This window comes from Hippocampus zosterae, chromosome 4 (genome assembly GCF_025434085.1).
Source record: "Hippocampus zosterae strain Florida chromosome 4, ASM2543408v3, whole genome shotgun sequence".
Lineage (NCBI taxonomy): Eukaryota > Metazoa > Chordata > Actinopteri > Syngnathiformes > Syngnathidae > Hippocampus > Hippocampus zosterae.
In genome coordinates this window covers 9496695-9523864 of record NC_067454.1, presented here as the reverse complement: position 1 = coordinate 9523864, position 27170 = coordinate 9496695, and the positions used below count along the sequence as shown (strand labels likewise).

Genomic DNA, 27170 nt, shown 5'->3' with positions numbered 1-27170 from the left:
GTGTAGGGGGTCCTTCTGCACAATCCCGTGTGATTCACTACGAGATATGTGCCCCCCCCCAAAAAAAAATCCTGTACAAAGATTAGATTTTTCTGCTGTACCTAATCTGTCCAGTGATCAGTGTTGGGAGGGTTACTTCAAAAATGTCTTCCGTCACAGTTACCGGCTCCTTGTTAAAATAAAATGTGCTGTGCAGTTGTTAGTAAGGGAATCCATGAACGATGTAAAGTAATTTAGCTTGACTCTTTTAATTATTTCTGGATTACCAGTACTCCAAAACCAAATATAAAATAAGATAAGATATTCTTTATTCGTCCCCACACTGGGGAAATTTACAGCCTCCAGCAGCAAGAATGTATGTAGAAAGAAGAAAGGAGAAAGAGAAAAAAAAAAACAAACATCTTTCAATTAAATACAATATGAACACAAAATGGATAAATCACAGTACTATTTACAATTTTCCATCACATCATTTAATTATTATTATTATTATGATTGTTATTTTTTATTCATCAGCCTGACAGCAGTCGGTAGGAACGAGCGTCAGTATCTCTCCTTCTTGCAGCGCGGGTGTAACAGTCTCTGGCTGAAGGAGCCAACAAGTGCTGTCAGGGCAGGCTGGAGGGGGTGGGAGGGACTGGCCATCATAGCTTTTAGCTTAGTTAGCATCCTTCTGTTGCCCACCTCCTCCAGAGTGTCAAGGGAGCAACCCAGGACAGAACTGGCCTTCCTGACCAGTCGCTCCAGTCTCTTTCTGTCCCGGGCCGAGATGCTGCCTGACCAGCAGACAATGCCATAATGGATGGCCGAGGCCACCACCGAGTTATAAATATGGGAATTAAGACAAAATAAATTAAATATGACTTCAGTATATGTTTGGATAAGTGTTTCTTGTCGTGTTGGTCTTATGAATGTTTAAAATTGATGGAGGAAAATAGAAAAAAAACTGAGTACCCAAACAGAGACCGACTGATAAACATATGTTGACAAACGCACAGTGCTGTAATTAAGACCACAGCAGCCGAGACCAAGACATTATTTAGACTAGAGAGTATCGAGACAAGACCAAGACTGCATGCTGTATGTCAAAGAAAAAAAAGCTAACAAAAAATAAAACCCCAGAGAAAAATGGCTAGTATCTTTTCTTTTTGCAGCAAAAACAATTTCCGCTGTGTTGTTTTTAAGTGGTACAATAAAACTCATCGAAATCCAATTTGTTCTTTCACTTCTTCAAAATGATGGAGTCAAAATTATTAAACTGATTTGTCCTGACAAGCGATGTTAAATGTCATTTTACAAAAATTTGCATTCTGCCTTTCTCACTGCGGCTCTCCTTTTCTCTACTCAGATCCTCGCGTCAAACACGCACTGATAACAGCGCTTTCAGCGAATTAAAAAGATAAAATAAAATACAGAAGTTGTCAGCAACAGTGGCAGTGGAAGAGCTGCGACGGGCCTATTGATCGTGCGTTTTTTTTTTCAAACTATCCGCATGTGGAGGACATGTCATAGCCAGTTTTCCTCACCTCCCACCTGACTGGCATCCATCAACTCTTAACTCGGCCCATTTCGCTAAATATATGATGACAATTGATCCACTTGCTGTGCCGAGGGATCAAAAAAAAAAAAGTAAATACATGTCGGCAGCCTCTTTGTCTACATAACAATTCTAATCTTGTGAATTTTAATAAATGTACCTGTAATGCGATTATGACCCCCCCCCCCCACCACCTCCACCAACCCGCCCACATAACTGTTTTTTTTTGTTTGTTTTGTTTTTGCATCCTGATTAAGTAACCCCAGCACGTGTATTCCGGTACTACCCAAGCCTGCCAGTGAGGCTCAGTTGGAGGTAAAGATGACTCCCTTCATCACAATTCTCAGTTTGTAGCATTTTATTTCACCCCATGACCGCACACAAATTCTGGCTACCCATAAAACACATAGATTGAACAAATGCAATCGTTACAACTTGATCAAAACCAACATTTAAGTCAGTCATGTATCAGTGGAATAGTTGCTTAATACATTCTTTTTCAAAAGAAAATAAGGCATTGATGACCATATGTGCCACCTGACCAGTGTTGGTAGTTGAAGAAGACAGTGTAAACGTCCAGCTAACAAACAACAGCCCTGTTTTCAGGAGAGTTTTCTTTTTAAAACACTGGAATGTGCACACCAAGCCAGTATAAAGAAACCATACACTACTCACAATTGTTCAACTGTTCAGTGTTTCTGTAGTTTTTGCACAACTTGCTGCACTCACACGGATATCCAGAGAGACCGGAAGAGTCACAGAAAGGTATAGAAGTGGACATAGTTGGAATTCTGGATCAAACACCTGTTATGAATGCAAGTTGTGTGAAAAGTCCTGAACCTGCGAGAATGTGTACAGTCATCTGCCTTGGAAGGTGCTGCTGCTTATTTTACAAATACTGTAGTGGCCGGGAGAGTTGGTTAACTCAGCTGCAGATACAGGAAGGTGTCTATTATGACTTCATTTGTATGTACCGATATATTGACACACACAAATTGTTGAATTTACTGGAATGTTACTTGTCCCCACATCAAACTTAAGATAATTTGTAATACTGCAACGGAAACCTGTTTACAACATGCAACCCACTCCTCATACTGAAGCTGTGAGAATATGTACAGGAATTAGCCTTGATAGGTGCTGCTGTTTTGGTAAGCAACAGATTTCGACTGACCTCTTTTGTGCACAAGGATTGATGTAACAAAAGATTGATTTCAAACACAAATTCTGAGTTTGGGTTTAAAATATACCTTTTGGGACACAAGTCTTGGAACTTTTTTACCGATTGATTAAATGTGGCACGGCGCAGTTAGCGTGGAGGTCATTACTTGATGAAATACGGTAAAATGCATTTTTGAACGGTGGCGTCTATGAACTGAGCCAATCACAACGACTTCCCTTTATTCCTAATGGGAAAAAGGGATTTTTAGATTGCAAGACGGCATCTAGTTGAGAACTTGGAACGTAGGAAAAAGGAAAGGACAAATGAGTACCACACAATTTCAATCCAGCCTGATCCACTTTAATAACCCCCCGCACCCCCCTAAACAAATAGATAATTCAGATCATTTAGAGAATTTCACTGGCACCATTCTTTTTTTTTATTATTCATAGTTCAAACAGAAACTCTGCAGGAAGTGTGACCTGATTGCACACACCTATTAAAATGAATGCAGAATGCTTCCACACATTCTGGAAGCAAAATGCCAGGATGATATTAGTATGATGAGTCTCCTGGGATGTGGAAGTTGATTCATAGCTTAATAACATAACAGCAAATAAAAATGCCTTTTACGATATGGTCACTTGAAACACGGGTGGGGGGGGCCTTTTTAAATTTTTTATATCTTTTTTTTTTTATGGCCCATTTCAATTCTCCAAGGGCCATGCTCAATGTATTGTCATTACAACACCTGATGCAAGCTAGCAATTATTATTTATATTGTGAGCTATATTTGCTGGCTTTTCTGGCTTTGCCCTATGTGATTTTATTAGTTTTTAGAATTTGCAGGGCGTTGCCAATCAATTACTCTGGGGAAGGATGACATATGTTGTCCAGGTAGGTTGCCCACCCCATCTTAAAATAGCAACCAAATGAATCAGTGCCAAAAGCGGATCCCACTTCTTCCGCCATGAGGGGTCCCCCAAATCTGAGACAGCGCAAAAACAATAAAACAGCAAAAACAAACAAACAACAACAGCGAGCCGCCGAGTCCCATTCACATTCCAATCGAGGAGCAGTCAGGGCCACTCGAGAATGGTCGGTCGTTCGGTCTTCCAGTGCCTGATCAAGACCTGCAACGTAAGCAGCGTGTCGTGTTAATGTGGAGAACATCTATTCATTTCCAAAATGGGAACATATCGTTAAGTTTAGCGGACGATTTAAAAACAAAATCGCAAGCATGGAATGACATGACAGAAGTAGACTGAACAAAAACACTCTAAGGAGGGACCACCTGCAAGTCTTACTCTTCCAACGCATAAAGTGACATCATCTAGAATATTGCTTAAGGATTACACGGCAAGACGTGTTAATTTAATTCAACCCAGAGAGTGTCTGCGCCGTATGTGCTGCTGTTTTGGTTAGCAACACACAGTAGTTAATGCTTTGATATCCATATCATCAACAATGCCAGCCAATCGCAGGGTGCACAACCATCTGCACTCACACTCAGACCTAGGGACAATTTGGAGTGTTCAATCAGCCTGCCATGCATGTTTTTGGAATGTGGGAGGAAACCGGAGTACCTGTAGAAAACCCAGGCAGGCCCACATGCAAACTCCACAGAGGGAGGCCGGAGCCGGGATCGAAACCACAACCTCTGCACTGTGAGGTCGACGTGCTAACAACAATATCGATACTTTTATATACAGTAACTTTGTATGTCTATAACTGTTGATATATAGATACAGCTATATAGATAGAGCTATGCAGATATACGATGCAGATATTGATAAATATATTTTATTTACTTATTTATAATGCTCCACACATCCACTTCTGCAGGTTTTACAAATTTCCATACAAAGTGACACTTTACTTCCACTTTTCCGTCATCAAAGACGGGAAATGCTTTTGCTAGCAATTTCTAAGTTTGGCACTTTGTCCATCTTCTGTATTGCTAATCGAGCTCGCGAAAACTTCATCACCTCTGCATCTTTTCTTGGGGCTGGGAAAAGAACACGAAAAGTTTCAGAGGCCATTAATCTTAATTGAAGAGTAAGAACATAATTTGTTAAATCATCAAATAGTTTAGCTGGGGAAGCTATTAAGTCCACTAATAAGTCGGAAGTACTTTGATACACTTTGATGCTCTTCATTGAGCTGCCATAAAAAAAAGTGCCATTTCTATACTGTGCTTCAGTGGAAGGTCGACATGATGTGAAACCTAATTTACAGTCCTGACTCGCAGGACAAAACATTAGGTACACCTACACAAGCTGCGGAGATCTAATTTAAGTCAGGACGAAAGGATCCTCTTGAAATTGCTGCTTATTGTGCTTGCATCTTTATTGTTGTTATTCTGAGGCCAGACATATCACAGATAATATTGCAGTTGTGTTCATCCTGGTGAAAATTTACGTCTCAAGCACGACCCCTCAAATTGGACTGTTTAAAAAAAAAAAGTATACCGGTATATATTTTCCTTCAAAGACAAATTTGTCCGAGATATTTTGTACGATTGCTCCCAAATCTCCATAACAGATACAAGACAAATGAAACTGCTTGTCGGAGTATTCAGCATGTGGAATTAGATTAATTGTCATAATGCGCAAAACTCAATTAATGAATAAGTCCACACTTGTGGGTGTTACTTTTTACACATTATTGACCATCCTAAAGTGTTAAAAATGGCTTGCTCTCTTTGAAAATACAATGTAATCATTGAACAAAAAGGCCATTTTGGGGGTCTGCTGAAAAGTGATTTTGGATGTACAACGGATCTGGCCGACACCAGCGATACACATAAACTCCAAATTCACTTAATATGAACTCTAATTTACCAGTAACATCGTTAATGTTATTGTACAAATAAAGGTCTTGCCTCTCATCAGTAGTTAACTAAATGCGCTTTTTTTTTTTTTACCTCCAGGAATAATTAGAATAAATCAACGACTTGGTTCAAGACAATGACTATGTTTACATACGGTCAAAATGTAAATTCCCGTTTCTGAAACATTTGGGGTAACCAGTTTACATGAGTGAGCAGACACAGTAGTTGAGATCAACTGAACTTTCCCCATCTCAACGACATTGCACCGTTTCTGGTTGTGTTTTTGGGCGGGCTACGTACAACACACCCCATATACTTCCTATACTCAAAAGACCAAGATTCAATGTGGATGGAGCACTTGCAGAGTACAAACCAACGTCCCTTACAATGGAGGTATTTCGATACGTGTTTATCTGACCAAATATTCGGTTTAGAAAAGAAGTAACGCAGGGGTCTTATTCGGGGGTATTAAATATCAGCGTATTTTGGTGTTTGCATGGCCCTTAAAAACACGAATTTTGGTGTTTTGAGAGGATTATCGACTGCATGTAAACATTCACTGGGTGAATGTTTACATGCAGTCGATTTTTTTTTACTTACTGCGCAAGCTGGCATTTGGTTGTCGTAACAAAGCGTCCCGTGTAATGGATGTTGCATCTGACCACGTTGTTCGTAAAATCGGATTCCATCACCAGGAATTTGGGGTTGACCGTGAGCTAAAAAACAAAAGAGAAATGAGATTTGAATTAAAAAGAAAAAAAAATGTCAGAGTCCCACTCGGTTCTTACCTTCAGAATGTAGTTTCCAGGCTGGATATCGGTGATGTCGATCCATTGACAGTCAATATCGGCATTGTAAGTATCATAGCAACCTGGGCTCAGACCCTTAGCAAATGGAGACATCAAAGTCATTCATATGACAAATCGAATGATATTTCAACCTAACTTTTTTTCTCACTAAATTACAATTTGATTCTCCCTAGCATTATGAGTTAAAATAACACATACACAGACACACACACGCACCTCAAGTGAAGGTGGCTATTTTGTGTTGAATAACTGGACAATTGAAACCAGTCATTTATGTAACATGGGCAGGTGACCGAGTACAGTACATGCTTGATCAGTGGTTCTTAACCTTGTAAGAGGTACCAAACCCAACCAATTCCAATGCACGTTGACCGAACCCTTCATTCCAAATTCAAGACATTAAAAAAACACATTTATTAAAAAGATTTTAAAAAATTAAGTACAATTACATGGCCTAACTATATATATATTTTTAATTGTATGACGACAGTCACATGGTGACTACTGAGCGAACTAAATTTCCCGCAGCACTGATTGGACAAGCAACGTAATGTGATCATCTGCAGCCAGTGATGGCCAGGCGGGCGTGTCATAACTAATTGACACGTTGAGTCGGGTATGTCTTAACCTCCATGGCAGAGGCTCCATCGAACCCCTGAGACCGCTTCACCGAACCCCTAAGTTTCGATCGAACCCAGGTTAAGAACCACTGTGCTAGATATATGGCGTTGATACTTTGCTGATTGTGCTTTGTGTTGGTACAGAACAAAGTAAAGTTATCGATCCGAATGGAATCCCAGGCCATGTTTTGAGTGCTTTGCCACCATTTTATGGCAATTACAAATCTTTTTGTTAGCGAGGCCTCAATTATTTGCGGTTTGCCGAACTGCCGCGTTACCTGAGTGTGAGAGGTGCACGCATAACGTTTCAGGTGTCCGAAGTCACAAGTGGTATCCTCCAGACAGAAACTGGCCTTGTGTCCTTCTGCCACTTTGCGACCTGAGGCGACCTCCAACAGGTCGTAGTGGCTGAACTCATCCATGCTGTGATAGTGCCTGCGGTGGGAAAAAGGCGAAAAAGAGCGGTTGCTAAGGAAGGAGGCAAACAGTCATGTGAGCTCGAGTTCGGCTTGTTCCAATGAAACTCTGTGACGTTTATGCAAATATTATGAACTCATGTGTTAGTGTTTGCGTGTATAATGCCGTGCCGTGCACACATTAACGGGAACTTTCAAAGCCAAGGTAGGTTAATTAAGGCAAATCAACATATTACGTCCTTCGCAAAAGAAAATAAGCATGTATGAGCGACACAAGACTTACATTATACGCGTATTTGCACAGCTTTGGCAGATCAGCGGAATCAGATCAACAGAGCACGGGGTGACCACGCACCCTCTGCACCGAACAAAATTTGGATTCTTGAAATCCCAGTCATCATGTATTAAACCTCATTCCGCGACTTGGGTTTGCGTTTTGCAAGATTATCCATTTTCAGGGGTGCTTGTCATCATTTGAGTAGCTGCTGAGCTCCGGCCTATCCCAGCTTAGTTTGCGGCGGGGGCGAACAATACCCTGTAATGGGTGTTTAACACATAGATCCATTCACACTCACATTCACAACCACGGACAAGTTGGAGTCTCAATGAACCTGACGTGTCCAGTCATTTTGGGGGGAAATGCGTGAGGAAGCCAGCATATGCGGAGTAAACCCACAATAGCTCAGGAGCGTGCAAACTCCACAGAGAAAGCCGAGAGTTGAACTCAGAACCTCTAAATTGTGAGGCCGACATACTAACTACTATTTCACTTTGACGGATTAAAGGTAATTATAGTTTCTCTTAATAATCCCAAATGAAACTTTCATATCATGACACTTCAGAGGCCTTCATTGTGTATCCAATGTCCAAAGCGCCTTCACAATTGACATTTGTATGGGTGAGCTAAACACTCCCATTAAACTTCCATACAAAAGACATCATGGGGACATTCTGTGTGTTTCAATAAACACGATGCATATTAAAAAGGAAGTTTATTTCCAACTGCCGTCATTATGGTGAGGTAAGCGCTAAGGACTCTTGAAGTCACACCAATTGAGCTTGTGCAAACATTGCTTGATTATTTTTATTATTATACTGCATGTTGCAACATTTTTTTTATGGGGACGGTGGTTAATACACGCCAACGACAACTTGGAAAGCAAGTCAGAGTCAGTGGGGCGAACATTTCAACACTCGGCCTTTCCAGTGGTAACCACTTACGTCCCTTGCTATCAATGCATTGCGTGAAATTCAAATGTGTGTGTTTCATTGTTGTTACATTTCTGGATTCCCTGTGCTGAGCAACAATCATTGATAGCATGTTAGATGCTAAATACAATTTGTTGTATAATGTGTGTGTTCATGTATGAAACTTGGCAAAAAATAGATTTTCCCGAAAGATGGTCCCCATATGATTCGAGGATCCACTCCCCGACTACATACTAGCTCTGGAGTAAGCAAAGGAGGGACACAGAGGATATATAATATACAACGCATTCAAGCCCTGATTGTTATTCATGAGGCTGTTTTCCAGTGGCGAGTCCCAGCTTGGAGGTTGCATTGACTATTTTATCCTAACTATTAATCTGACACTCCACGGAGCATAAGCAGGATTTGAAGACAAACTGTACGTACCGACGGCCGTGGACTCTAATTGCCACATAACCGTAGGACACAAGATGCTCGGTGGAAGAAAAATATATTCAAACAACACTGCGGGAGAAAATGTTTTTTTTTCCTCCTGGGCTCCCCCTACCATACAAAATACAACAGCAATGGCGCTTTAAAAAAAATTCAATGACTTACATTGCCTCCAAAAAGTAATGGGATAGTGAGTTCAATTTACATTTGATAGAGAGAGAAAACATTTGTGGTTTGTTGCTTGTTGTTCCGTGATAAAGGTTTAAAAAAATAGTGTTGCAAGTTGACTTCATGTTCAGATTACAGGACTACATTTACTGTCGACTATTAGAGGTGCAACAGATGTGGAAAAATAAAACAAAACAAAACATTGTCTAAAGATGAAAAACGGCAAACAAATTTGCCAAAAAGTGCAGAAACAAACTTCAACAAAGTTCCTTGAGAAGGTGTTATGGACTGATGAGACAAAGATAAACCAAAGGAAGGGGAGGTGGGGGATGGGGGGAGGGGGGGGGGACTAAAAGCTTTCTGCTCATGATCTCCAACATACAAGCTAATCTTTGGAACTCGGTGGCTTGCTTGGCTCCTTCTGGGAATGCGCTCACTAATCTTCATTGATGATGTAACACATCAAGGCAGCAGCAAAAATGAACTCAGACGTCTACAGAAACATTTTGTCGGCCAATTTAAAGAAAGATTAGCCGCCAAGTGTTCATCAGGGGCAAGAAATGGATTCTTTGAGGCTAGACAAGTCAATCTCCAGAGTTAAACACCATAGAGCCCTTATCTTTTATTTTTTTTCTAGCTAAAGGGGGACTAAATGGAGTGAATCCTGAAAACAAATAACTGAAAGTGGCTGCCGCGAAAGCATGAAAAGGCATCACAAGAATTGTGAGATTGTCAGTGACATCATAGGTTACATATAGTCCAGTTAAGATCTGCACTGAACTGTGATGTCTTGTTCACTTTCATTTGTTCCAGTACTTTTGCCCACTCCAAAATATTGATTTCCACAACAGCAAATTGTGTGTCACACGCAGCTGTGTACCCGGGGAATAAAATATTAACCATTTGTCTCATATTGGTGTTTTGATTTCTAATCCAAATGTCAACAGCGACTATAAAAGAATTGGCTTCACTGTTCTGATACATTTGGAAGACGGTGTAACTCTGTTGGCTGGTGTTTATGCAAAAAATGCGATCTGTGTCCTGGCTGGTCCTCTCATATTATAAGGCACGAAAAGTCAGGGATAAAGATTGACCTAGTAAGTACAGAAATGTCATTCTCCGGATTCTAAACCAGAGTTGTCATCAAATGACTTTTAAGACGTTATTTTATGCTTATTGTTTTGCTGTTGTTGTTTTTTTGCTGCTTTAAAATGGAAAAAAAGGTGAATCAATGATAGGGCTGTCAATATTGAGTATTTTTAGAATTGATTCCTTGATCGATTCATTGGATGACATTTGATTTTGCATATAAGATATAAGTGTACAACATTTTTTTTTCATAATTACTGTACTGTCAATCGATATCACACAAGAGGGATTGATGTTGCACTCACCAACCTTTTTACTGGTTTGCTCGTGGTTTTCCAAAATAAAAGCAGATGTTTGCGAAGGTCTTATTTTGATTAAACACAAAAATAATCAGCTTTTGCTTTTATGCTTTTATGAAGTTCAACATACACTGAAATCAGAGGATTTGGAAAATTTTAAGCTCAACAATGACTCTAAACGATCATTTTAATAGTAGCATAGTTGAATAATTTGATCATCTGCACACCTCCAAATTGATTATATGTAATACAGAGCAGGCTTGAAGGGTGTAATTACCTCAAACGTGAAAAAAATATTCATTGGGTGCTGGAGTAGTTTCCCAATTGTGACGTATTTGCTCATTTTATGTTATGTGTTGTGTTTATTATTTAACTTTATGTTAACTGTAGTTAACAATAGTTAGCACATCTCAGGTCACCATGGCAACTACAGAAACACTTTTCTCCATAGTAATTGGTACAGTCATTGAAATTATTTTAAACTGTTGTTTTGAACATGAAATTGTTTTGTTTTGTATTGGCTTTGCTGTAATGTAAAAAGAATGCACCCATCCGCCAACACCCATTCTCTATAGAGAGCATACGTGCTCATTTAAAAAATAAAGAAACAGCATTCGCTCAGTGATGCCACGTTGAACCAGCTGCGTGAGAATAAAGTTCTCATCTGAAGATCTGATTGAATAGAAATGTAGGCCAGCAGAGTTTATAGTAAGAAAATGTGAAAGAGATTCCTTTCATAAGCAAACACCGTGCCCCAGTAACCCATATTCCAGCCGTGGCACTCGAGCAGCTATGTGATCGTGTGTCACGGATTGACAGAAAAAAAAAATCTCCCAAAAAGATTGATTTGTTAACTCAGTCAGTGGAATGATTGCCCTGGCTTGCTGCCTCCTGGGAGCCGCCGCCACCATGTGTCAACGTCGACTGACAAATATAAGAAAAAAAAACAACAACACTGCCAATCTCCTAAAATGTTGCTTGCATTCTTCCTCGTTCGGGCAGTCTTGGCAAGACCGTCGATGTGGAATATATTGTCATAAAAATGAGAGCAATAACACTCCCCTCCCAACCAAATTCACATGGAATTCCTGAGTGACATTCAATTTGTTTCATCGGGGGCCTCGACAAGCCAAGTCAAACATTTCCACGGAAGGAGCGAGGGACGCCAGTAATATGTCTTGATAAAACATGGCGTGCAGGAATCTGCCTTTGTGTTCTCGCTCGGGATTTGTAAGGGACTCACCTAGACGTCTTTTCAACAGAAGAATTCTTTTGATAGTGAACCAACTGTAAGTTGATGGAGGTAACCAGGGTCAAAGTAACATGGACACCACATTTTTTTTGGGGGGTGGGGGGGTAGAGCACTCTTGATGACCAAAGCAGTCTCATACAGTGATGCCTTGAGATACGAATGACCCGAAATCCGAGATATGAGCCGTCAAATCTAACTTTTAGGGATTGCCTCATATAGCCTTTCCACCAGATGGCGCTATTTGTGTGATTTTATGTCGATAGTTTATATTCATTACAGACTTGTGAGTATATCACAAGCCTTTGTGCGGTACGTGATGCCATATGATTTAATGTGAGGTGCAACATGATTTATTTTTGTTGTTGTTGTCTTTTAATAACTGTCGGTTGAACATAGGACAGCCATAAAATAATTCAGAAGACGAAGAAATGCTTACTGATGGCAACTGTGCCATTCCCAGGTATGGTGTGGTCTGTTCGGCATGAAGTCAGCGGTGCCCTTGTTCTTCACCCTCTGCGGGAATCGCAGCAGTACTCGGACGTCATAGTCGGTGGTCTCCGGTGCGTACGCAGAGCTGATGGATGAACAGATAAAGCAAAAAGGAGAAAAAGTAGCTTGTTTGTTTCTCATAGCCAGACTTGGAAATGTTCACCGAGCTGGTAAATAATTCATCCGGCGGGTTACATGTATTTCATCGCGTGTTGAGAGGCAAGCCAGTGCAATGATATACACTCTTGTTACAGGATTTACTTTGGTGCGAAATAAAACGAAGCGCCACCTCAACCGCGGAAGATCCAAGCCATTCATCTTGCGGCGCTTGTTTTATCAGGAGTGAACGGCAAATTAGGCCTGCCCATCTGGCGGTGATTGCCGCAAACTCAGACAGGATATGAAAGGGCTTTGAGGGATGGCTGGGTGCTGATCTTCATGTTGTCATCGCAGTGGTGTCCTCAGAGGCGAGTCGGGCAAAAGGCCGGGCCTCTAGGGTTCACGCAGGCCATTGACTTAACAAAGAGGCCTGAAGCCCGCCAAGATGAGCACAATTTACAATGTTCAAATGGATCACGTTCTCTCTTAGATTTTATCTCTTAGTTTAGTGCTAGGCAGCGCCAGCAGGAATGACTGTTTTGGGTGATTTTTCTGTCACAAGGGTCACGGGTGTGCTGGAGCCTATCAGGCAGTAGGCGGGGGACACCCTGAACGGGTCGCCAGCCAGTCGCAGGGCACACATATATGAACAACCATTGGCGCTCACAATCACATCAAGGGACAATTTCGAATGTTCCATTAATTTACTATGCACATTTTTGGGAATGTGGGACGAAACCGGACGTTTTGAAACCCAAATCAACAAATGCCAGTTCAGTTTCATTCATCGATATTAACATGGTCCACCCAATTTAGTGTCGATTGGACAAAATGCCTGATCTGGTCTAAGATGTCGTGTTGATTTTGTGTAAAGCGGAAAATCAGCGGAAAGTAGGCCAATCAAGTTTATAATCATTTCTAATTTGTTTCGGCTTTGCTGTCTTATTAAAGGGCAGCTGTGTATTAAAAATAAATGTCAGCATGTGAGGCCTGAACGGTGAGCATTTTTTCTTAGTAGGACTCACACCGGAAAACTATTTAAACCATTCAATCTTGTGATCTAACAAATAAATAAACATAAGCAAATTCTCATTTTAAATGGTAAATTAACAACTATTCATTTCTGATACTTTGAAAATCCCAAATAAGCACCAATACAGCATATGGGAGGGATGAATTTACATTAACAACAAGGCAAGATGGAGTAGCTTGTTTCCAATGAGATCTGCACTAACAAAAGCAGAAAAATGAAAATGCATTCAGTTTTACCTCGAAAGGCATTTTTCCTCAGCAGCGCAGCGCAAGGAATACATGCGAGCCCTCTGAATGTACGTCGAAGCCTGGACATAGTTGGCATCTGGAACTAGGTCAGGTAACCCTAATGAATGAAGAAAAAAATCAAATATAAAGATTGGTAAATATTCAGGAACCAAACAATCAAGGATGTCATGTTTCAAAAAATTGTATAAAGAGAAACACACGGTTGTAAAGAGGCCCCACTTGACATCATGAATTTTCTCATTTATACCAGTATTTAAAGTGCAGTTGTTCTACCTCGTGGCGAGGTAGGAAAATGAAAGTTTCATCAACAAGTTGAGAATAAAATAAAAACAAACAAAAAAGAAACCAATCACATTAATTGAATAAGGGGCAGAAACCACTTTTACAAATGCAGCAATACACATATTGGTGTGCTGCGGGGGGAAAAAAAATCTCCAATAGAACAAGGCAAACAGCCCATGAATAGCTGTCCCTGTCCGAACAAGTCGGAATGTGTTCAACTTTGGAGGTTCAAAACGTTTCACATCGGTTACCTTGTACAGTTGTAAGATAGCTTGAATGTTAAAAAGTTTCCGTATTTTCCGCACTATAAGGCACTTCGGAGCATAAAGTGCACCTTCGGTGAATGGCCTATTTTAAAACGGTTTTCGTAAACGGGGCACACCACATTATAAGGCGTATAGAATAGAAGCTACAATAGTGGCTGTGGTTCCGTTATACATCCACTAGATGGAGCTACACTAAGGGGACTACAATACAATACAGCTTTATTTATATAGAGCTTTCACAACCGCTGCAACTGTAACAAAGCACTTTACAGAACATTTAAAATACAATGCCAAAGAAATCATACTATTGATCCACATATAAGGCACATCGGATTATAAGGCGCACTGTTGGGTTTGAGAAAATATAATGCTTTTATATTTCTATTTATATGCTTTTATATGCTCTGTAACACACTCCCCGCTGACCTTCGTAACATAGACTCATTAACACATCTGTTTAGACAAGCTTATGCACTCTGACCATAAATCCATTATCTCTATTTTGTTTTATTTTATCTTATCTCATTTGATGTTGTTTTGAAAATGGTATTTTTTGTGTTTTTAACTGCTTGTTGTAAGGTGTCCTCGAGTGCTTAGAAAGGTGCCCACAAATAAAATGTATTATTATTATTATTATTATTTTAGCGCGGCTTATAATGCGGAAAATACAATACTATGAAAGTTACCTGTGGCATTAATAAATATTTTGTCACTGGTTACAATTTGGCTCTTGAACAAATTCATTCAAATCCCATTACTTTTGATGGTAAAAAATGTTTTTAGATCTGCTCAAATTGCAAATCAAACTTCTAATAATAGATTGTGTCTCAATTTAGAGAAGACATCAGTGTCTACAGTGACAAGCTATCTGACATGGATCATCTTTTCCAATCTTTCTACAATCCAGCCTTTTCTGGCCCCGTCATATATTTGTCATCAATTTTTAATTCCGTGGCATTTATGAAAGCGCTGATGGAGGACACGAGGGGCAACACCAACGGGGTCGGCAGTTCAAGACCGGGTCGCGGTGCAGAGAGCCTTTGGCAGCTAATTACCGTACATTCCAGATGATTATCACGCTATTCTAATGAGATGCACCGTAGGCCTTTCCAGACCACGGGTGAGTTTGGGGTGACTGAGCCAAAGGGTCGTATCGTGTGTATAAATGTGTGTTTGTAAAATTGTACCAAAAGAGGACATAATGCACACTAAGCCTCTAACTAATTGTAACTTATTCCGAATATACTCATGTGAATATCAGCACGATGGCTTATGCAGATGCTGTTATGCTGCCTCAGCTAATGTGATGTGATCTTCCCTGATGCTCGTTTTATTATGAATCTACCACTTGCGGTTAACTTTTAATGAAGTTTGTGTAGGTTGATGAATTCTATCTTCGGGGGGATCGAGCTCTACTAGGAAACATGTCAGCTGGTTTCCTGGAAGGCTGATTGACATTCAGCGTGAGTTTGTCAGACTTTACTCAAGGGGTGTGGGAGAAGAATGAACATGTTGAAGAATTTTTTTTTGTTTTGGTTTAAAGTGGGCTACTGACAAGTCTCTGTGAATGTTAGAACAGCAAAGTTTGATTTGTTTCTCTAACCGAAACTATAGAGGAGAATAACCGTCTCCTGTAATTCTGAATAAAAGGAGACCAAAATTGACATTAGTCGCGGTTACTCTGTGATTTAACACACTTTTCAAGAAAAACAGGACTTTATGAGGTTAGGTCAAACAAGACTGTTTCTTGGAGGGAGAGGGGGCTTTCAGACCACTATGTAGCAGTGGAACAATTCGCGGAACAGTTAGCTGACACAAACAAGCAGATGCAAACAAAGGAGGTCTGGTGCCTCTGCATCGGCATCTCTGGTGAGTACGATGTGATTTTTATGTTAATTTGTTGTTGACGGGGGCATTATTTCATGCTACGTGTTATTAAGAGGTGGATTCGGTCACGTAAATACCCACTGAAGGCCCAAGTCCAAAACTCACTGCTCGCCACTGGTATTGCTTTGGCACGCTTGAAACCACAGCTAACCAGGTACAAGAAATAGTACCTAATAGTCACTGACTTTTCCAATGGAAGAGTTCAAATTAATATTCACTAGATAGGTGCCATCTGGCTCTGAATGAGCAAAACTTGAAATCCAAAACCCTAATAGCTAACATAAGGAGGGTTCTCTATTCAAAGACTAAATAAGTATCGGGGGGAAAAAATAAATGCGGCAACTTTCAATGTGGAAGTACAGTATATATGGCAGGATACAAAATTTTAGCACATTATCCATTATAATTTCGAATAGTACCTCACTACAGGCCACGATGTAAATCCTATTGATGTGTCTTTGGACGGAGCTATCTTACTATATGCCAGCATGCCAACTCTTCGCATTTTACTAGTTTTTTTTATGCTTGAATTCAGTGCAATTTCTGATGTGTTACCTCACTTCACAAAACCAGACTGCATCTCGACTGACTTGACAAATGTTCGTGGTGTGTTTATAGGAACCATGTAAGTTTTGACATGTGTTTGCTGAGTATTTACAATGCAAGTGAGTTTCAACTAGGATCTTGCTTGTTCGCTTTCCCTTCTGAGCGCTCACTCGTTACGTGAAGATGATGTAGTACGACAGGGTACACTTGCTGGGAAAGACCATGTTGACATTGTCAGAACTGTGCGTGACTACCACAGTTTTTGCTTTTTCACTCTCACTCACTTTCTTCCACCCAAGACAAGACTTTGTTCTCTGCCCCCGCTAATCTTTCGAAATGAGAAAGTGGGTCTCTTTTATTGGGATGAAGAGTTTGGAGGGACCTACGCTGATCAGCTCTCAACAGCATGTGACAATGCCACATATTACGCTCTAAGTGGAGCACACTTTGGAGACCTTGCCAGGCAGTTTATAAACACAAGAAGTTCTAAAAAGGACGTCCAGTAGTGCCTTTAAGATACTTTTAAGCTAAAGGCGATGAGCCTCAGTGAAACGACACATCAGAGTATTTCACATTTATTGAGGTCAAATTAAAGACGAACAAATGATTCATCGTTTTAGCACAGCTTCCACTGTGCACTGTGTCGCCTTGTAAAGGAAAGGAAAAAAAAACAAGGTTTACTGATTTAGTAGGGGTGACCGGTTAGCACATCTGCCTCACAGTACAGAAGTCCAGGGTTTGATTCCAGGTTCGAGCCTTCCTAATTGGAGTTTGTATGTTCTCCCTGCCGCGACCTTTTTGAGGATAAAGCAGTTCAGAAAATGGATGGACGGATGTTCTCCCTGTGACTAGGTGGGTTTTGTCCAGGTACTCCGGTTTCCTCCCACATTCCAAAAACATGCATGGTAAGCTAATTGGGCACTCCAAATTGTCGCCAAGTGTGATCGTGAGTGTGAATGGTTGTTTGTTTATGTGTGTTTTATCAATTCTCATTTTAAGTACAACCCAACTAATAGACATGATCGATCCACCTGTGTTCTTTTTTTGCTAGTCAGGTTGCAAATTTTAGCATGTTAGCTTTTGCCATCCACCCATCAATCTCTTCTCTGCATACCACTTATCCAGCACATACCACACACATGGAAACAAACAACCATTCACCCTCACATTCACACCTCCAGACACATTTTTCAATGAACCTAACATGCATGTTTTTGGAATGCGGCAAAGCCGTGCAAGCAAGGGTCGAACAGACAAACTACACACAGGCATGCTTTGTGTTGTGAACTTCACAACAAGCAGCAGTATGGTGACGAATTCTTCAGAAAAGACCATGCGGGCTCAGCTTGCAAACACCACATGACCAAACCCACCAAAACAGGTAAGCCGTGCTCGATGTCAACTGAGACCTCATCTGTGACGCTGTGTAACGTTTCACTAGTGAGTCAGATTTGGAATCGCAGTGGGCAAAGATCGGCCACTCGCGAAAACTAGTGACAGGACGCTGCACACTGCACGACATTTCGGTCAGGTTTAGCTGCAATGCTTGGTGCACAGCGGTCCTTAGACAGTCTGCTCTCGTGTAACATTAGTCGTCGTCTTCTGTACTATCATGCTTTCGCTAATGAGCCTAATAACTTAGAATGTTTCCAGCACCCTGAATGAACTAATCAGTGCCAATTATTGACTCATTTTTCTTTGTCATGATGGCCAGCATCTTTGTTTATGGATATTTGAGGAAGGAAGAATCAGCCTGAATCACAGTGAATTGCAAGGTGTGTACTTGTTTTTAAACAAACAACCACGTTGCCAACTTTGATCATGAATTTGAGTCTAAAATGAAAACAGAGATTTGCAATGAGATGGGAGAAAATGATAAAATATCACATCGCTATATCTCGTTCAATTGTCAGATTCAACTGTATCAGATGAACACCACAGACAATGTACAGTATAAGATTGAATGACATTTTGAGAGAAACACCTTTTTGGCACCAGCGCCACAAAAAACAGTTCAACAGTCCGAGCACTATAATAGCTTCATTGTTTTCCGCAAAGCAGCAATTACGAGTCTAACTCTTCTGTTGCTCGCCTAACCTAACATTCTGGGCCAGAGTGACGACTGACCTTGCTAAGACATCTGTATGCAGGATGTCATTTCGCACTGTGAGCCTGTTGGGCGCTGAATGAATGAAGCTTTTGCGACGGATTAGGGGAGATGAGGGAAACAAGACCTGTAATGCAATGTAATGGCCCACCGTGTTAGACACATGAGAAATCTCATGCCATACATGCCTATGCTCAAGGGGTCGGTCGAAAAAACAGGTTTATCTAACGCCCTAAGTAGTACTATTTTTTTTACACATTAGGCCTCTTTTAGCTCTGAAGGCTCTTGCAGGGACTTTCCATATCACCCATTCTTATGGGGAGTGGTCATTTTCTGTATAAACCACCCCCTTTAATCCCAACCCACGGCTCTCGAACCTTGTTTACTCTCTCTTGTCCCCAAGCGCAGGAGGGAGCTCCACCTCTCATCAGACGCAATGAGGTCACCATCGCCGTGACTAAACTGCACGTGAAACACACAGAGCACCCCCTCACATGCAAACAGTGCTTCTTGTGTGCTGGGCTTTCTTTAAAAAGGGGTGGGGGGGAATGGCACAAGCAGCAGAAGATGAATCCCCCCCCCTAAAAAAATGAAACAACTCTTACGAAGATTGCTTATGACATCTGATAAACATGCCAGAAAAAGATGATTGCATATTTAAGAGGGCGGCGTGAGCGAGTGCTCAACTTTTGCATCATTCAAATTCCTACAAGGAATTGCGATGAGAAAGGCAAAAATCCCCGCAGTGGCTGCAAGTGAAGTATTAGTCTGTCAGACTCTGACAGATTTAAAGAACTTCTTCAAGCTCCTAACCCTCTCTGGAGAGCACACTTCCAGAACAAAATGTTTGTATTTGTCATTTTTGAAAACAATTTCAGACTTTAAAAAAAGTGGAGGTTATATTACCTCTTTGCTCTTGTTGGTATATGCTCCCAACATTGGTTTGCTCAATGGCAGAGTTTGGAGAGTTTCTGCCGGGCGGGACAGGCTGCAGGAAGGGAGGCTGCGGTCTTGCGAATGGTGGGAACTGCTCATACTGAGGACTCCGTACCGGTGCCTCGGCGGCCTGTCCTGGCTGGTCCACTCTGCTTTCAGGGATTGAGGCGGCAGGGTCCTCGTTGTATAGACTGTGGGTGTATCTGCGGTCCAGGCCATCTGAGAATGGTGGCTGGACGGGCTGGGTGGCCTGTGGGGGCGGCGCAGGATTGTTTCCATAGCTGTAAGACTGGTAGAAATGGTAACCGTCATCTGTGAAATCAGGTTGCGAGCCAGGCAGTACCGGGCCTACACCGTACACCCCTCCGGTGTACCCCTGTCCACCGGCGTACGACCCACCAACGTAACCCCCTCCGGGAACTGACTGAAAGGGCGGCTCGTAATTCCTGTACGGGCCCTCCGCATAACTGGGCTCAAACGGCACAGGTGGGTAGAAGGGTTGCTGAGGAACGGGATACTGAGGGTAGGAGGGAATGCTGTAAGGAGATGAAGGGTGGGAAGAAGAGGAGCCTGTGGATTGTCTGACCCTGGTGCTGGAGGAACCCTGGAAAGGTACCCCACCTGTGGAGCCTGACGTTTGTCTCCAGTTATCAGGCACTTGCCCAAAACCGAAAGGATGCCTGGCTTGTCCGCGGATAGTCTCAGAGGATCCTCGTGAAGGCGCTTGTCTGCGGACGTTGCCACCTTGAGATCTACGGGACGACTGAGGGCGGGTGTCGGCAACCAGTATTCGGTGATCTTGGTCCTGTGTGCCGCTCCCGGCAGGAACGTATTCGGACCCGCTGTTGAGCAGGCTGAACCTGCGACCATTGTTCTCCCACTGGATCACCTGCCGCCACGGGATGGCTGAGCCGTCCTGCCTGGAGGTCCGACTCTGACTCTGGGCCTGCCCCGATCCCGCCAGGACAAATACTAAACAAACAACAGGCAGCATTGTGACTTCAGACTCAAAACACCTGTAGCGTCGTCAAAAAATCATGAGTTTCCTGGTTCCTAGGGTTGGTCTGTCGATGGTGTTGAGGAGATACAGGTCTTCTGCTCAGGCACATCTGCAGGTCTTCTTGTGTGACAAGCGAGAAGAAGGTGAAAGTCGTGGTGGTCTGTCCAACGTCAGACGTTCCTGCCTGCCTGCTGCGCTGCTGCAAGTTTCTATTTGCCTGATTGCTTACAATGAGCTGTGAAAAAATCTCAAAGGTTTTTTTTTCCTCTTCTCTTTTTTTAAGGAGAGGTCCCACATGGCCCTAGTGCTAGTGATGTTTCCTGGCCTGCAGCAGGCCAGCCCTCCGTGAGGCCTCCAGAATCAACATTACCATCTGTAAAGGCATGTACAGTAAAATACACTTCACTTCTCACAATGTCTTGGACTCTTCACATTGGGTCACGTAGACAAATATATAGGCTACACATATGCAAGCAACAGGTGTTTATACGGCTACTATGACACTGTCACTTTACCTTTTAAACTTAGACCAAAATAATGACGAGCAGATGTTAGGCTTTAATTGGTAACAGTGAGCATTCAGTCATAGAGACCGGGTATACTTACACAATGAACACATGGTTGGAACACGTTGCTAAGGGAAAGGAAACACGCTGTGAGTCCCTTGGAGTCATACACTTACAGGAAAATCTAGAAAATGCATAATTTACTCAGAAGGGGCCTCAAAGTACCGTACCTGGGTAGCGTGACATCAACATGTCACACATTTTGAAACATCGAACTCAAATATATGCTTCCTTGAACTGAGTTTGTTCTATTAAAAAGGAAATATGTGTTTAAAATTCACCTGTGGCTTGCACTCATTACCTTAGCACCAGAGATAATCGTTGGAGTACACAATTAGTAGTACCGGTAAATGTACACATTGTCTTCATCTTACTTCTTATCCTTTTACAGGAGTGTCAAACTCATTTTTGTCGCGGGCCACACTGTAGTTACCGTTTCTTTAACTATGTAAGTTAAAGTAGTTGGGGTGGGGGGGGGGGGGGGGTGGTAACAAAAAAATGCTGACAATATCTCTGTTATTTATTACATGTGAGAATTTGAAATTTTGGTATTTATTTTAGGAAGCATCATGGAAATTGACGTGTTTGATTTGCTTTCACAGGCCACATTAACTAATGTGGCAGGCCAGATTTGGCACCCGGGCCTTGAGTTTGACACATTTAACTTGTCCACTAGCATTCAGAGTGAGGCATAGCATAACTGAATTAACTTGTGTTACAAGCTACAGTTAACTGAAAAGTCTGCCACCGAGACATTTTATTTCGAAATCACAACATTGCAAATCTAACAGTAACATAGAAAAATATAAGTTTTATTGTTATAGTCGAGGAACCCTGTTACAGTTGGAAGTGTGTTTTCTCTTCTCCCATGTCCTGACACACACAGCCACACAAACACTACCTACCTAACTACACACAAACTTTTTCTCCTCCCCTCAATTGCCCCGATCACACACATACACAAGTGCACACGCACACAAAAAGACCCCCTGATCCTGTGTGCCCAGTCACGGTTCAGCCCTCTCCAACTGGTGCTGCATGCACTCCGAACCTTCATTTGCACAAATGTTCAGAGAGGAGTCATTTGACGACTTATTCACATGGGATAGGAAACATGCTGAAGTCCACACAGGCATTACCCCCTACCCCACCCCCGCTCCATCCTGCATTCTGTTATCAAAGTCAGCAGTTTAGAAGGTGTTTTCCTTGGAAGCCACAGGACACACAGCAATGTCACATAGCCAAGGAAGGACAACATTCCCTTTGTGTCCTATGAAAACGCAACTCTTTTAATGCAAATTTGCTCAAGGAAAAAAATGGAAAGTCTGATATTTTTATCTGAACAGTTCAATTGTTTTCAATTACACATTTTTTATATTGTACAATCAATATCTGGACTTTTCAAAAGAAAATACTTTAAAGTAAAGTACTTTTTAGACCATTATCCAACATCAAGAGGGGGGGTGCCCAGTCGCAGTTTGTGACTGAAGTTATCATTGCAGAAGTGAGGAACCTTTGTCGAAAACATTTAAAAGTTGTGAAATTTTGTGGCAACAGGTGTCTCCATCTAGTGGAGCAATTTGAAAGGTCATGCACCATTAATTTTGTATTCAAGCCATTACCCAACGTTAACTCTTCAATGGCAACCGTTTTCAAAAAAGAGAACATCTTGCGTGCGGGGCAATTTAGGGCAATGCTCCCAAAACATTCTGTTTTATGACTATAGAAACGAAGAAACTAGCAATTGAAAGATGAGACTATTATTTCATCACAACTAAAATGTTTCTTTATTCCTTTTTCAGCAATCAGCAGAAAAACATCTGTTGGTTTCAACTACCTGTACTTCAGAGCAAAAACATGTAAACTAAGCTTCTTGTGAAAACATTCTATGTACAACACTGACTGTGATGCTAATAATTTTTGCTTTAGTGATGCCTCAAACGTATGAACAGTCTTTTTTTTTCATATAAGATACCACCAACAATGAAAATGTGTTTTGAAGGAATGTACAAAGAATCACAAGTCTAACAATTTCACATTTGACAGTCATATTATTTATATGGTATTTAGTAAAAGAGGTATTTAGTAGTGTGTGTGCATGTGTGTGTGTGCAATGCATGAGTGTGTGCATGTGTGTGTGTGTGTGTGTGTGTGTGTGTGTGTGTGTGTGTGTGTGTGTGTGAGTGTGTTTGTGCGCGCGCAAGTGCATACATTATGACATCACTTCTACTTCAAAATTTAAATAATCTCATTCATCGAGCCAGCACTAGCTGCTTGGAACGTTTGCATTGCCAAGGGTCCACCATGCTTTTGGAGTTTAGACATTGGTGTGGCATGGTGAGCTGATCCCAAGAGATCCAATGCTGTCATCTGCTGGCCATAGTTAATTTAGTTATTGCGGTATTTGTTTTTTCTGCTCAATGATCAAGCATTTTCTACGCATATTGCCATAAAAAAACATGGTTGTCATAAAATGACGTTGGTGACACTCCTCGTTCGGATTCCTATTGATGGCAAGATTTAATAGCGACACATGTTTATCGTTTCAGTAGCAAGGCACTCTTGCGGTAAGGGTGTGAATTGTTGTTGCATGCTTTGAAAGGGGAAAAAAAGTTGGAGCAGCTGGGCATGAAAGGCACCACTCGCACAACGGACACACACTTTGTAATACAAACCATTTCCCATTATCAAAAGCAACACACTGCCCAAACTTCTATTAATGTTATCATTTCAGAAGCAGAAAAGCATCAAAGATGGGAAATGCTGGGATATTCAATTGGACTTTTATTGTTAGTTTTTGTGTTGCATTAATATTTTAGGCGAATTGAATAAAATAAAGAACGGACTAGCGCAACGTGGCAATAGGATCTCTTCAGGGGTGAAAATGTAGCCATCTAATGCATCCATTTTTATTTTGAGCAATACAACAAAAAGAACTTTCAAATCATCACAGTGGTCACGTTGTGTAATTATAAGGTATGTCAATGTACGCTTCTAATTAAAGCAAATTAAAGAGACACTGTAATATTTGCAGAAAATTGGCTTCAATGGTGACAGTTTTCCCACTTTTCGCACGCATTCCTGATGACGTTTGCTTCATTAAGGTGTCCATATTTCCTTCAGAGGGATTCATATCAAGCTTGTTTGTGTGCACGTCAAAGCCTTGTTTTTCTTTCTCGTTTGGCAATTAATGATACTTGTAGATGTTTTTTTCTCGTGATACAGCTTGGGGCTTTTTGCCACCCCCCCCCCCATCCCCTTTCTCTCCGTGCTTAATTACAGATTAATCCCAGAGGATTTTTCTCCTGCAAAAGAAAACGGCTGCGAGAGATATTGGGAATGTCTTGAGATGCTGTCAGTGGAACATTCCGGTGAGATTTGCAGAGCCCCCCCCACCCCACCCTTCTTTTTATGTGTGTTTCCTCCACCGTCTTTGCTGCTGTGTGCCTTGTCACGTCATGTGTCTGAGAAGTACACTGAAAAGAGCGCTTTTAATGGGAGTGACTGTGCAGAATGGAATGAGATCCCAGGGTAGGGAATCTGAATAAGGCTATGGTGGAACGTTGCTCAAGCCCAATGTCCTTGAGGTCGCTTAATTTTTGGGAGGTGGAGGGGGGTATTATTTTAGAATGAGCTTTTTTTGTATGTTTTGCAACACTAATTCGGCACATATAAGGAATGTGAGGCCTCAACTAGGGGTTTCAAAAGAAAAACTTGCAAGTGGCTAGCACAAGCAGTTAACATTAGAGAGCTCTTTTCCATGGTTATCGACAGTCAATTCCCAGTGCAAACATAATGACACAACACTAAAATGCTCATTCACACAGCTGGGCTACTGCGCTAGTCAGTTATCTAGCACTCTTTTCCATCCATCCATCCATCCATCCATCCATTTTCTAATCCGCTTATCCTCACGAGGGTCATGGGTCTACTGGAGCTGATCCTAGCTGTCTTCGGTTGTCAGCTAATCGCAGGGCCCACATAGATGAACAACCATTCGCGATCACACACACACCTTGGGACAATTCAGAGTGTTCCATTTACCTGCAATACATGTTTTATGGAATGTCGGAGGAAAACGGTGTACCCAGAGAAAACCCACGTGGGCACAGGGAACATGCAACAGAACATGCAAACGCCACACAGCAAGGGTGGAAGCTGGCCATGAGTCGATCACCATGCCGCCCACCATTCATTTCCACCCAGTTAATGTATTTACTTTGATTGTGCATCATAAAAATAATGATAGAACATAAAATCCTCATATAATAATAATAATAATATAAAAAACACAAACGAATGAGGAGGAATGTTATGTCCACCCCTTTTTTAATATTTATATTAAAATATATATATATATATTGCGCGTCGTCCCGCACGCGGTCTGTCCTTCCGTCTGTCCCTTTTCAAAACGTACCTACTTCACCGCGCCGCTGCGCGCCGCCACTGCGCCCCCACTGCGCCGCTCAGGCAGTGGCTCACTACGATCGCGCGGGCATCTTAGCGAAAAAATGTTGTCTACCCACAAGCATTGCAATGAAATTGTTAGTTATTTAGTAGAGCTAAACATCTCTTTATTTTCGCGATAAGCAATGAAGATGAACAAAAAGTTGAACCAAGCAATAACACTTTTGTGGGCCGAAGGCCCACCTTACCAGCCTTCTGCAGGAACTAGCTGATGACCCGCCCGGAGGGCGGCGAACCAGCTAGTATATATATATATATATATATATATATATACTAGCTAGGTACCAACCTAGGAGGGGAATATATATATATGCACCAAGAGCCTGACGTTAGCAGCTAAATTTAGCCAAATCATTAGAAAACCATACAAAGTGGCAGTTAACTCCTGGCTCAATGAGGCCGCACTCAAAAGCTAGCTCGCTAGGTAACTGTTCCACAGCTAACTAGCAACAAGTCAGTTAGCCTGTGCCTACTGCTAGCAGCTAATGTTACCTCACTGCCATAGCTACGAGACAGTTAACTCCTGACTCAACAAGACAGAAGGGCAATGAAATACTCCATCACTCAGACAACTGGAACACCTACCTGCTTCTGGCTCACACCAAGATAAGGTTATTTGACTTATTTCCGTGATGGTTCGCAGTGAAATCTTGTCTTGAACGTTAAAATACAAAGATATAAAATGCACAATATTGCACAACTAAAGAGTGCGCTAGTCAGCCAACCCTACGAAGCACTGAGCTCACATTATTAACTGTATCCCCACAGCTACAGACAGTCACCTCCTAATATTGTCTGTCACCCAAACAAATAGACTCTACTCAATGATTCATAACACTAAGCTTTCGCGAGCTTTGTGACAAACAAATCCGCGTTTTCACATCTGAGAAAAGTTGAGTATTTACTTTTGTTTACAATCTTCTGACAATGTTAATTCAAAGACTGGAATATTGTACCGCAAACAGGATTTAGGTCATGTGTCTTATCAATATTAAACTTGAGGTAATACCGTGCATTGGTTGTGAGCCACCGTGGAGGTTATCTACAGGCCATCTTTATTTCTGCAAAAAAAATGATTTTTGTTGTAGCAATGGTAGCCAATGGTGCAAATATTATTCCAGACCCCATTCCCATTCACAGTGTTCTGACTTTTGCAATGATTTGACCTCTTTGGCTTTCCCGCAACTGCTCCCATTTTCTGTGTGCATCGAAATAAAACTCAATGTAACTCTGCTTAGCTTTTGGCTTTGGTATAGCATTTTGGACCTCCCGGCCGAGACTGCAAATTAATGACACTTGTCTGAAGCCACCACGGAGTAATTCAACAATTTTGTGAACCTCCACTTACTCATGGTCTGCTTTTCACAAATTCACCTGTTCATGTGTTTTTCAATGCAACATAGCTATTTCCATTTGCT

General features: G+C 41.6%; 1 protein-coding gene across 1 annotated transcript; it reads right to left on the bottom strand.

Moving 5' to 3' along the window:
- Positions 1 to 1877: 1877 nt before the first annotated feature.
- On the bottom strand, positions 1878 to 20968 carry loxl1 (lysyl oxidase-like 1). The gene is made up of 7 exons (XM_052062877.1): positions 19690 to 20968; positions 13684 to 13792; positions 12263 to 12400; positions 7240 to 7396; positions 6321 to 6416; positions 6133 to 6248; positions 1878 to 3832 (listed from the first exon to the last, which is right to left on the bottom strand). Exons 1-7 carry the CDS (start codon positions 20711 to 20713, stop codon positions 3826 to 3828), a joined length of 1647 nt encoding a protein of 548 aa, XP_051918837.1. The 5' UTR covers positions 20714 to 20968; the 3' UTR covers positions 1878 to 3825.
- Between the last annotated feature and the right edge of the window lie 6202 nt (positions 20969 to 27170).